Source organism: Pseudochaenichthys georgianus, chromosome 5 (assembly GCF_902827115.2).
Source record: "Pseudochaenichthys georgianus chromosome 5, fPseGeo1.2, whole genome shotgun sequence".
Classification (NCBI taxonomy): domain Eukaryota; kingdom Metazoa; phylum Chordata; class Actinopteri; order Perciformes; family Channichthyidae; genus Pseudochaenichthys; species Pseudochaenichthys georgianus.
Window position 1 is genome coordinate 11,298,776 of NC_047507.1, and position 12,752 is coordinate 11,311,527.

At 39.9% G+C, this 12,752-nt stretch overlaps 1 protein-coding gene across 3 annotated transcripts; it reads right to left on the reverse strand.

The window, feature by feature from the left end:
- Positions 1 to 374: 374 nt before the first annotated feature.
- Positions 375 to 11,939, reverse strand: fam219aa (family with sequence similarity 219 member Aa). 3 transcript variants are annotated; one of them, XM_034082997.2, is made up of 6 exons: positions 11,703 to 11,939; positions 6,397 to 6,493; positions 5,712 to 5,805; positions 5,040 to 5,120; positions 3,525 to 3,579; positions 375 to 3,036 (listed from the first exon to the last, which is right to left on the reverse strand). In XM_034082997.2, exons 1-6 carry the CDS (start codon positions 11,760 to 11,762, stop codon positions 2,881 to 2,883), a joined length of 543 nt encoding a protein of 180 aa, XP_033938888.1. In that variant the 5' UTR covers positions 11,763 to 11,939; the 3' UTR covers positions 375 to 2,880. The 3 variants fall into 3 exon arrangements, with proteins under 3 accessions (XP_033938888.1, XP_033938887.1, XP_033938886.1); XM_034082996.2 differs by having other exon boundaries at positions 375 to 3,039; XM_034082995.2 differs by having other exon boundaries at positions 375 to 3,039; positions 3,504 to 3,579.
- Positions 11,940 to 12,752: the final 813 nt, after the last annotated feature.

Consider the following 12,752-nt stretch of genomic DNA (forward strand, 5'->3'; position numbering starts at 1 on the left):
CTGGGATTCAAGGCGTCTCCTGTACTGTAGGTAAGCCACCATTCGCCATCTGCTTCCAAAGGATCAACTCAAGGCTAATCACAAATACCCAACCCCCCACCCCTCACACTCACTACTCCTCTATCTTTCTCTACCCTCATTCACTTGAGTAGATAATCACACATCACCCGCAGAGACTCTGTGTGGGCAGCAAAAGGTTTCATACAGTAGCTATTTGTTGCATCTCCTGCAGGGACAACAGTTGGAGAGAGTTGCACTTGACTTCCTTGTAGACTTCATCCCCTAATGAGACTGTCTATTGGTGGCATGTGTAAAAGATTGCTTAAAAATGAAATGGCATAACAAGGAATTACAAAAACCAGACACCCTCCAACTGCAGATATCTAATATTTATTTTTGATATGTTGCACTATACACAGAACTTTGACACTGTTAAAATCTAAATGGAACCAGTTCACAATCATCATTATAAGCACCTGACAAACAAACAAAAAATAAAAAACTTCAGTCTGGATATGGATTATTTTCCAATCTTGAAAATAAATTAAAAACGCACAACTGCAAATAAATAGCTTATGTTACAACACATTATTCTAGAGTCAAGAGATTAGTGAAGCTACACAACCCAGTGACACAATGTTGGCCTGTGAGTGAATCAAATGGCATGATGTCAAAGAAAGAAGAAAAGAAACTCAGCACCATTTCCTCAATGTTGGTGTTAACTGTAGTTATAGTAGCCATTTTAGTCGCCTATTGTACTATTCGTGTATTTTTTCTACTTAATGCAAGTCGTTTTAAAATCTACACACATGGCACCGTATTTTGCCAATTACATTTTTTCAAATACTTTTGTAATTTCAATGCTGCAGAAACATTGGGGCAGTATCATGTAAAGGAGATGCCCTTTTAAGTGTTAACAGATTAACAGGATTTAGCATTTTTGTTCTCTTCCCAAGTCGCTTTGAGTTCCTTTACCTACGTCACTATCAGTCATTCCTTTGACCAGAGCAGAAACACCTCTTCCTTTGTTGACCATTCCTACATGTACGCAGATCTGGCACATCTTTATCCAAAGAAGCTCAAAGAGATGCTCTTTTTCCGCAGTTGTATCTGTATGGATTTTCATGTAAATGTACACAAAATGTAAACGTGTTAACAAAAATCAACAGTTATGAAAGAGGAATGCAATGTGTTATACAACGCTGCAATATGTGCACAAAGTGAATCAAGATAAAGTTGTTCATAGTAATTTCACATCCTAATCTCAAGTCCCTTGAATACGAGTCATACAGAATACACTTCAGCTTGTGACGAGAGAAGAACTTGCACCACAGTGTAAAGTGCACAAATACTTCGAACTGTAGTCATATGAAAAGAAATAAGAGTGTATCTAGGTTCAAGATTTGCTAAATAGAAAATATTTTTTTAGGTGTCATCAGATGTGCATTTTGTGTTTAGGGAAAGGATCTGTTGTTTCAGAGCAGATTCACATGCAGGTGACTTCATCTTCTAGATATGTCTTTAGAGTGATGTAAACGTGACAAATAAACTATATGCGTTCGGTACTTCCTAAAAACGTACTCTTCAAGGTCGTGGGAAACATCCATCGCAAAAAAAAAAACATTGACAATACACAGCTGTGTCCTGTGCTACATATACACTTCCTTTCTCCAAATCAAATAAAAAAAAATCGGTTATATTAATACCTAAAGCGGAATATGCGCAAATGTACAACCATTCAAAAAAATCTCATCATTTCCATTCTGGCAATATGGAATCACTTTAAAGACATTCTTCTGAACCCACAACAGGTATGGCCAAAATTGCACAATGTTCTATGTATTTGCACATATTCTAAGCCACGTATTAATATTCCTATTAATATTTTGTAACAACATTCATGGTGGTGACTGCCTTTGTGCTCCTTGTACACATTCACACACGTGGGGGCTAACATGGACAAACACAAAGTAGATTCGCGCCAACTTGTGAGATGTTCTGAGATTATCTTTGACCGTTTCTCTACCGACTGAAATTACAGTGAGTGTACCTACATTTTAACTAACTTTGTGTTTTTTTAAGAGCACGCCTCACATAATGTATCGTCAGCACAAGGATGTGTTAGGAGGTCGATTCAAACTGCGCAAGCCGGTCATTAGGACACAGTGTTAACAGGCAACATGCAAAAACTATTTGTTTTCAGCTTCTTTTAACTGAATACGACACAATTAAGCAATGAAAACAACCTTGGTGTAACAGAAAAACTTGAAAAAGAAAACTGGAATTACTCCCATAGTGTTTTGAGTGTAAGCATTAGTGTTTCATCAGCAGCTTGATGGCTGAGCACTTCCTTCTTTGACATTTTCAGACCCACATGTCTTTTGACACATATATACACAGGAAGACAGAGCAGACTGGCTAAAACAAATGAGAAAAAAAATGGCCACTACAACACTTCCAATCTCTTCTTGTCCATCCAATCTGACCATAGTAGACTAGTAGAAGTGGACTCCATGGATGACACGGTAATGTCGCCCTGTCAACCAATTTTGTTTCGGTTCTTCTCCAACATCTTTCATGGTCCTTATCCACAAGCATGAGATGGACGTCAAAGGAAGAAGAAGAAGCAAAAGTAACGTGTTTTCCTTTAGAGGTAATGTTTCTGCCATCAATCGAGTAAGATGCACAGATCCAACCATAGGAGGAACGTGCACAGATACTGTACATATTGACTCTTCTCCTCAAGACCTATCTACATCTCTTAATTTAGCCTTTATAAAGCCTAGTTTCCCCTTTGTGCCTCTGCCAGCCGATAGTTCTTCCTCCTTTCTGCCACTCTGGTCAGTAGTTGGCCTCTGTGCAGGTGGAAGGGGGGTGGTGCTACTGGATTTGACAGGCTGTGGAGGGAGCAGCCTGGCAGCACATGCAGGTGGGGTTGACTGCTTTGGGGGGGATCAGATCCAGATCCTCGTCATCCGGGATCTCATCGAGCCGGTACCCATCCTTCAGGAGCTGGATGTTCAAGTCCTGGTTGATCTGCTGAGGATGCAAAAAGAGCAGTATCAGCAAAGCTTCGGGACAATTTTGACAAATCCTTCAGCCGGGAGACACCTTGTTGGTTAAATTAGTCTTATGTTAATTCCAAAAATCTTAATATCGGTGTTCAAAACAATGGTGATCCGAATAAATTAAATATTACAGAAACAGAAGGCAGCAGTGTATAGTGCAGGCAGATCAGTGGTGGCAATGAGGGGAGTCAAGAAGCACAACATAACAAAATATATTCTACTCTAAGAGGAAGAAATGAAACAGGAACTTGGATATGACTTATGGAGAGATAATTACAGATGATTGTGACTATGAGTCCTCCGAGAAGACAGTATACATATGTTTCCAATGGGTGCACAGATACCTGGTGTGACAATGGAACTGGGTGATCAGGTGTTGATGTTTGGGGGTTCACCATATGACGCAGTGAAACAGTATAATGCGTGTATAGATACCTGGTCCCTCAGACATCTCACCTCGGCTGAGGAGTATCCTGATGACGAGTATCTGGACATGTCAAAGTCATCGTCACTGAGAGACAGGAGACAGCAGAAGTTAGACACAAACATATGACGGTCCAAACAATAGTAACATATGGTCACTTTTTTTTAACGAGTAGTTCGGAGCAGCACATGTTGAGATATCCTGACTTTTAGGCGAAGTATAGGTAAGCCAATAGAAGGTGGCTCCTTCATTACCCATAATGCAATTCTGTAAGCTCTTTTGTCTTTCAAATATGTGGTCCCAGTCTATACTGCAGACTTTCTGTTTCAAATAAGTAGTATGTATGTATTAGTTGTTTTTTTTACAAAATGATAATACACAAAAGAAACTTCAAATGCAGTTGAAAAACGCAACACAGACATGTCAGATATAAGTTATATAAATACATATTGAGAACATAACATTTGAATATTAGAAGACTTAAATAATTCAATTAAAAAAACTGGAGGATAAAGATATAAAGTCAGTCACTGTATATATTTTTTTTATTGTTAATAATTATCATAGTGAATAATAATATCTTTAATGTAACAGTGTAGAAAGATTTAGTAGCTTTTAAATTAGTGACTCCCTCTCCATCCAAATGTATGGGATATCTCAATAAGTAGGTGAGAAATTGTTTCTGTATTCTGTTTCCAAAAAGGTCATTCAAGGTTATTGTATCGTTTATTAATTTTTTACTTAGTTTTCTTACACATGAAAACATTACAACCACTTTCACAGACTGAGTAGTAAGCCACATGTCCCTTTAAAGAACCCTTTAAAGCTAACATGCTGCTGCCGTCTCTTGAGTCCTATGAAACGATTGGCTTTAACAATGAGGCTGGATGTTCACACTGTAGCGACATGTTCAACAAACTACAGGCAACAATCAACCCTTTTTATTACAGACATGTTCAAAGAAGTAGAAATATCAGGCCAAAACAGCAAACAGGCTTTTTCCACTAAACGAGTAATCTGCCCTCGTCACTGTAAACAAACAGAACAGAGTGTCATTGTATAAAGCCTCTTCACGTGAAACTAAAATGTGGACAATAAACAAACGGGGGTCCTGTGTGCCCGAAAGCTCGTCAGAGGGTGTGTGCATGATGCAATACATGATGCAAGTGTGGTTAGCTTGCAGAGTGCTCATTTCACATGAGAGTTTCCCTGGTGAGGACACAAAGGGTGGGACTCATCTGCGTCAAATGCAGAGCTGCTGGTACAGAGTGGAAGGGAGCACACATTTCCCTCTGAGCCGCTTCTCCCCGTCCAAATCCTCACCCCGCTATCCGCTAATCCTGCGCCCTGGGAGAGGCGTTACCCCCTTTTTAGGATCCCTTCTGTTAAGAACTCTCTCAAGTTGCTCTATGGATTAATGTTACCATGAGGACAGAGTGAGACCTGCAGAACTACAAGATGGAACATGTGCTGTCCTTTTAGGTCAGCCTGACAAAGTTGTTTTCCATACAGTGTGATATTTTAGTGTTAGTAAATAATGTACATACCTGTCAGTGTCCAGTGCCACCAGGGGCTTCTCATCTGGGCTCTGGTCTAAAGACGAGTAGCCTTTATTTGGCACGACCAACCTGAATACGAGCACAGAAAAGGAGACGGACAGACACAAAGAGGACAGATTTGAAAAAGCCATTTTCGCCGAGCAGTTGGATGCATTCCGACTGAAACACACACCAACATACTTCCTAACACAGGAAGAGAGGAACAGTATAATTGTACTGTAAATGTTGCTTTTCTAACGGGTCACAAAACATAAAAAATGGGGGCTAATCTGTAGTTTTCAGACTGCAGGCGTGTCTCGATTATCCTTTCCCTTCGGAGACTGAGTCCAGACCAGTCGGTAGCCTTTCTTATATTTCCACTAATCCACTGGGGAGTAGGATTAGACAGATGAGCCAGTTGTCAATGTTGTGGGTTGTACTGGGTTTATGCTCACCACTCGCACCCCCTTCCTCTCAACAGCTTTGTTGTGCGTTGTAGTTGTAGCATTACGAAGTCAAATGGCGTCTAATGACCCAAGCAGGTTGGCAGCTAATAACGGCTTCATTAGCAGGCCGAGCGCAGGTTACAATAACATATTGCTTGAGATGCAAATGGATGCAAAGTGTAACATTTGTGCTGGAGGACACAACAGGAAATGAGCAGGCGGTGGAAGCTGTTACCTTGTCCTGGAATTCTTCTTGGGCTGCTGATTGACAGGACTTCCCACAGTGCCATTCTTCACTGATCCCTTCCTGGCAAGATCCCTCTGTTTCTCTGGGCAACCACAGGATGTGAGGTCATCATTAAATGATTCAATACAGCTCAACTTCAAGACCGTCAGTTGTGGATTATTTAGTTGAAAAAAACATTCAAATATGTTGAAAAGAAAAGACTTTTCATTGCATCTGCTCGACAGCCGCTATACATTATAGTCGAGTCTCTGTAGCCAGCACAGGCAAGACATTTGATTCATTATAAATGTCTTTTACAGGATGCAATCTTGAACATTTTTGAAATGCTGACTTCAGGGTTTCAGAAAACAATGTTTGTTGGCAATGTATTTGGAACAGAGCCCTTAGGAGTAAATAAAAACAAGGATAGTGGAGCGTGGCTTTCACAGTGTTGTGGCAGTACAAAAACAGTGGCAGCTCAGAAATGTTAGGGCACCTCTGACATGTAATACTCTCTGAACATTGGATGGTACTAGATCTATGTTTAACTGATGTCGAATAGACTTGCTTTGACCTTTCATGATGTGCAACACAAATCTGCATACAGAGCTTTCTATTCGTTGCTACTGCTCCTGTTCAAATGTAACTATAGTCACTGTAAAGGCATGTATTGATTTGCAGCGTGTTGTGATACCTATTTGGACTTGCAGTGGTGAGGGCTTGTAGTTCATGGCCACAGACTCTCCCTTTGTGTCAGGGTCTGCCTCTGAGGTGGAGGATGCAGCTGGGTCCTAAAATTAAAAGCAGAGGGAATAGTTTTAACGAAGCATGAAAAAGTATATTAAATAAATGTACAACAGCTATCAATGTTACAGTGCTATGTATTAAGGTATCAATCAAGGATAGATTATGCAATATGATTAATGCAAAGTAAAGACGTCTATACACGTCATAGTCTCTGCAAAGCGCCTTTATTTTGAAATTCATGAGGCACGTCTGGGTGACCATTTCTGTGAAAGCGCACCTCCTTCATGAACATCAAACAGTGCTTCAACATGAGAGTAGTGACACAGTATATGAACAACAGAGGTATCTTTTTGTACTCTTTTTCTCGAAGATTATTGATTGTTTCTCATTTACGTGTCTGGAAGAACCCAGTAATAAAATAATATTATAATTGCTTTTTGTGAGTTGATACAAATAGATTTTCCCAAATCGATCCCAGGCCCCTGAATTTTATCTAATCAAAATCGTATTGGTAGCAGACTTTGTGATACCAGAATGATCGCACTGTTGCCCAAATAATCTATATATATATATTGCATCATAGGGACACTTGCGATTTACACCCCTAATAACAATGTCAACAACAAACATGTGACATCTTATTTTAGAACAATCTCATATATCTCCGATACATATCCTGGGGTCCTGTCTCTTCATAGACTACATTGTTTGCTAATTCAGAAGCCGACTTTAACTTTGACCCAAGGCTTTTAGTAATACAATTAGAATCCACTTCTTCTATACTGTCATCTGGCGCCTAAACACGGTCCTGAGGGAACACTCAACTCAAGAGCAACCATCTGATTCATCACCAGCTAGCAGTGGCCCACATAGGCCACAACATGAGCTCTTTTTTTAGGACCCGCATGTGTCCAATACCCTGGCAAGATTTCCCAGGCCTATGTGCAACTATAGCTGCCTGGCTTGCAGCATCAATAGGTCTGAGTGTTCTTTTATGTGTGAGCAGTGATGGCATGCGGAGGAGGCCGTGGGAGAACAGGGAGGTTGCTGTTGGAGCCACGGTTTCCCCAGATTGAGAGAGGGGAGCTGGGCCGCGCTAGGCCTGCTCCGTGACAGAGCTCCACATTATGTTGGTCCTACAGGCGTCCCCTTGTTGCACTCTGAGGGTCCCCAAAGGCCACATGGGCGAAGGCTACCGAGCATTTGGCTGTCAAACACTCTGTATTCTCTCCAGAGAAATGTCTGCTATATTTAAACGATCAAAATTAAATAACTGGAGCTGAAACTCAGAACCTTACAGTTGAAAAATCACATGTGGGATCAGATCACTTATCACATACTTGTATTCATATATTTTAATAATGTCAAATACAATCTATAGACTATAAGTGTTTGATATCTATTTTAAAAAACACTTCTTCTTTTTTTAATCATTCTCTTAAGTGTCTCTAAAGATTGCAGGGGGATTGAGGGGATTGCAAAATAAAAAGGTCTAGAGATATTCTAGGAATTCAGGCCAGTTCCATGAGACCAATAAAGCTTATCCAATCTCACAGAGCTTGATAAAAAATGCACGAGTATTTAGCAGGGACAGTGAGAGGCTTATTTTGCATATCAATGTCCATGCGACACGTTTAAAAACAAGGCGCCTGCCAAAAACAAAATCTGGTAAAACAGCAAAGCGCAACACGGATACATGTAATGTCACGGTAATGCGCACAAGCACAACATTTCACTAGAGCTGAGTTGATTCTCAGAAAATAGTAGCCAACTATTTTGATAATGGTTTATTGGTTAAACAAATTACTCGTGCAAAAAGGGCAGCTGTTTGAGCTTCACATATGGAGATGTCATGCTTCTTCTTGGTTTAATAACATCATTAAATAAATGTCTCTGGGGTTTATAATGACAAAACAAGACATTTAAAGACTTCCTCTTGGACTTTGAGAAACTGGGCTGGATATGTTTCACTATTTATGGATATTTGATAGACCAATTAATCGAGAAAATAATCAGCAGGTTATTTCGATGATGAAAAGAAAGAGTCTGCTGCCACCCTTAGCAATTCGTCTCAACATGTCCCCACTTCTCTACAATATCGAGAGATGAATGACAGCTTGAAGTTTTTTTTCTTCAAACTGTGATCCACTAAAGCCATTCACCTTGAATGCATTCAATAGATGTATTCTAATCTAGCGATGAAGCATTGCTTCATCTGGCTGGAATAATTCATGAGCTGCAACAGTGAACTCGGAGCATGAAAGCACAGCACACAGATGAGGCCTTCCCACTGTAACGAGCACACACACGCTCTTTCTGTTCTGTGACAGGTGCTTCCCTTGGATCATTAAGGCTCCCCCAAAGGATCTTCTTTTTCCACCATGGACAGATACTGTGATGAGGTAGGGTCAAATTGTCTCTCAAGTAAATCCCTTTGAAATTATGCAGCAGAACAGGCGGTTATTAATGAAAGAGATTCAGTATTATGATGTCTGGGACAGAATTCACGGCCACTTCTTCAACATAATATGCCTCCATTGCTGATACGCACTAGCGGGGTATATCCCACAATAAACAAACCCGTCTTAGAGTAAAACAGCTTACACTACATCAGTTTAAAATGTGGCCTAAAAAATGTGAAATAAAGTTCAAAAACCTTTATCCAATAAGGATGAAGTATATCATGTTTTCTCATCCTGTACAATTTCTAACACTTTCCATTTTTTTATATGTATTGTGTAAGGAGGTAATTGGACAGTATTAATCACTTATCACCAAAAGTAGAGCTATGATATTGGATGTCACAGGAAAGGTGATAAATGCACATGTCGATCCCACTGTTGTGATTGCAATAGGTGGTGTGTTCTTCATATTATGATGCTTTTCCTAAAATATATATATATTTTAAATTTTATATAGATAAATGCTTAAAGTAATCATGATTTATTTAACTGTAACCCCTGTATCATGATAAATAATGTATCGCCAGAACTTGCCAACACACACAGCCTTAGTATAAAAAAAGTCCTAATGCACCACTATTTTGAGGAGTTGCTCACAAAATGTAGTTGAAAAGACCCAAAATGTGATAGGCTGTTTATATATTAAGAGCCTATAGTTGCTTGAAAATCGTACGCAAGTGTACCAATAATAACCTAGCCTTCGACTTTTGGGATGACACAATGAGGGTTTTAATATATGAAAAGTGGCTGGCCACACACACACACACACACACACACACACACACACACACACACACACACACACACACACACACACACACACACACACACACACACACACACACACACACACACACACACACACACACACACACACACACACACACACACACACACACACACACACACACACACACACACACACACACACACACACACACACACACACACACACACACACACACACACACACACACACACACACACACACACACACACACACACACACACACACACACACACACACACAGACTCCTTTACTGCCTCTGATGATGAAGGGCTACAAGGTTGCTGACACAGCAAGCGATTGCTAGGATTATACATCACAGCCGACCACTGGCCAATAGCAGTGTCGACTGATACATCAGGTGACCAATAAATCAGCTGCTTGCTATCCTTATGACAATGTTAGCCAGGCTCAGTCTAGATGTTGCCTACAGTAATCATTCTCAAAATGTCCTTGTGCTTAATGCAAAAAATGTTTTAATAAAGTGTAGGTTAATAAGAAATACCAAGTGAATAATTGCATCTAAAGTTTGAAAGGTATTTTATAAAATACAATATATCAGTGATTTAAATCCCTCAAATTGCAAAAGAAGCCGTTTGATTTGCGTGAAATTTGCAGAAAAACAAGGAGGCAGGTGCCAAATGTATTCATGCTGTTAGGAATCACAATGAAGTTATTAGCATTCAAATGCGTGCCATGTGTGCCAGAGCTACTGTGACACAATCAGACACGGTTTAAAATGTGAGGGCCTGTTTCAAAGGATGGAGTTGCACATAAAAGCAAGGTAACATTTAAGATTGTGTTGTTTGACTCTACATTTACATTAGGTGATAAGAAATCAATTCTGTAATATCAAGAGTTTTCTGACTGATACTGCATTTCATTCACAGAAATCACACTGGATGAAACATGAGAGCAGACTGATCAAATCTTCATAAGGAGAGGCATTTGCAGCTGCATTAAAAAGGAGACTTTCTGTTTCACAGAAGTATGTTCTTCTGTGAAATGTGCTGTGTTTAGCCTCAGGGGTTAGGAGGGTTGGGGAACACGGGAACGATAATGAACAGTAGAACGTGGAGTTCTACTTTTGCCTAAACCCCTAAGGCAAACACTTGGAAAAAGAAAAGGGGGACAGCTGTTTGAGATGGCTTTGTTTGAAGTATGGAGGCTGGTGTGTCAGAATGATCCATGGTCATCTATAAGCTGTATGGGTAAAGCTCAACTCAACATGAAATGAAGGGAACAACAACAGTGGTTCAGTAAGTTATTGCCGGCCATGACTTTTCATTTCAGATATTGTCCAGTGTGCAGGTTTGGCCTATTTTATACCGGCATCCAAACACATATGTATGTTATAAACACTGCAAAGGGGAATAAAGCACGGATTGTGTCATCACTGGCTGCAGTTGCAGTCTAATTTTACTGGCAGGTCTGTCCTATAATAAATCATGGAAGGAGACTATTTCCCTACTATGGGCCTGCTCGGGCTAACCATCCTGAGGATTGCAGTCTGCAGCATCGGTGTGGATAGATATACTGTTCACTCGACCATTTAGGCTCCCAGCTCCCATCCTGATCCAAATGACACGTCACCAAATGACGAAATGTAAAAAAAAAAAAATCCACTATGTCAGATATTGATGTAAACAGGCGCATAGTGACGTTGATTGTTTTTATAAATAATGATTTGAGCCAAATGCGTAGCTTAATTTATATTATAGAATAAAGTAAAGGCGTGTTTATTATTTAACCATGATATGTATTATTTATGTTATCACTGTCGGAAGAGATACACCGTTAGCTGCTATCCTTCCATCTTTACAATATCAATCTACACCCATCCCAAAGCTCCAGTTTGTGCTGAAGCTGACGATTGCTTAGCGGTTGCTCACAAACACGGATTATGTCAAACAGCTGTCACACGATAAACCCACAAGCGAGACAAAAATGTTGCTTTGAATAGATTAATTTGCATAAAATGTGTTTTTGTGTTTGCTCCCTTACCAAAGGCTGGGTCTCTCCGTTGACTGGAGGTACTTGGAACCGGTCGATTTCTTCCATCATTTTGGCAAAGCGTTATATAAACAAATACAGCAGTGAAGATAAACGGTGACTTGTGTCTAACTCTCCCGGTGGATGATGCTCGGTTGTTGGGATCCTTCGATTTTCAGCATGATAGCAGTTCGTTTTCCTCCATTCTGACAGAGGTGACTCGACAGCAAAACAGCAGTACCGCCCCACTTCCGGGTCTATAGAATATTCATGAGGAGTCTGTCCAATCACAGAGCAGAACATATTGAAATGCGCATGAAACACATTCAAGCAAAGATGGGACATTATAATATTTTGTTATAGGCACACTACAAATGTTAATTTAAATAATGCAGTGTTTTTTTTTTTTAAATATACAGCCCAACATGTTCTATCAGGCTGGGGATTCAACCCCACGTCTCACATTGATCTGGATATGGACTGTGTACTCTGACCACTGAGCTATAGGGCATTTGGATTGATTCAAAGTGACTCGAACCATTACTTTTGTTGTGCCCCTTGGAGGTGGGGGGTTTCCCCTTTAGGTTGGCAAGGACATGCCATCTTATCTTATCTTATCTTATCTTATCTTATCTTAAGAAAATAAAGAAAATTAAAACATAAAAAGTCCTGTACCTTGGTGTATGTTTCTTTCTTTTTGTATTTCAAATTGTTATTGAATTTTACATTCAGAACAAACACACATTGGCAGTACACTGCATAAACAAATCCTTCTCCCCCGTGGTCCAGGCATTGGATGGCATGAAAAAAAGAAAAAAAATCACAAAATAGAAAATTAGGTATTTCAGCAATGGAAAAGAAAAAGTGTGCAATTCTTGGTAAACATTCAAATTAAATAGAGTCTCTGTCGGCCCTTATGTGTATCCAGAAACGCTCCCAAGGATTGTCCTAAGCATTTTCAATGCCTTTCATCCTAGTGAGCATAGCCTCATAGGATGATGTCTCCGCCATAGCATTAACCCATTCCTTCATATGCGGAGGCTTGTCTATTCTCCAATGCCT

Excerpts from the sequence above, each read along its gene's own strand:
- fam219aa (XM_034082995.2), bottom strand. The coding sequence starts at position 11,762 with ATGATGGAAGAAATCGACCGGTTCCAAGTACCTCCAGTCAACGGAGAG. Across the intron at positions 6,494-11,702 it reads ACGGAGAGACCCAGCCTTTG|GACCCAGCTGCATCCTCCAC; the intron begins GTAAGGGAGCAA and ends TTTTAATTTTAG. Across the intron at positions 3,580-5,039 it reads GTGGCACTGGACACTGACAG|TGACGATGACTTTGACATGT; the intron begins GTATGTACATTA and ends CCTGTCTCTCAG.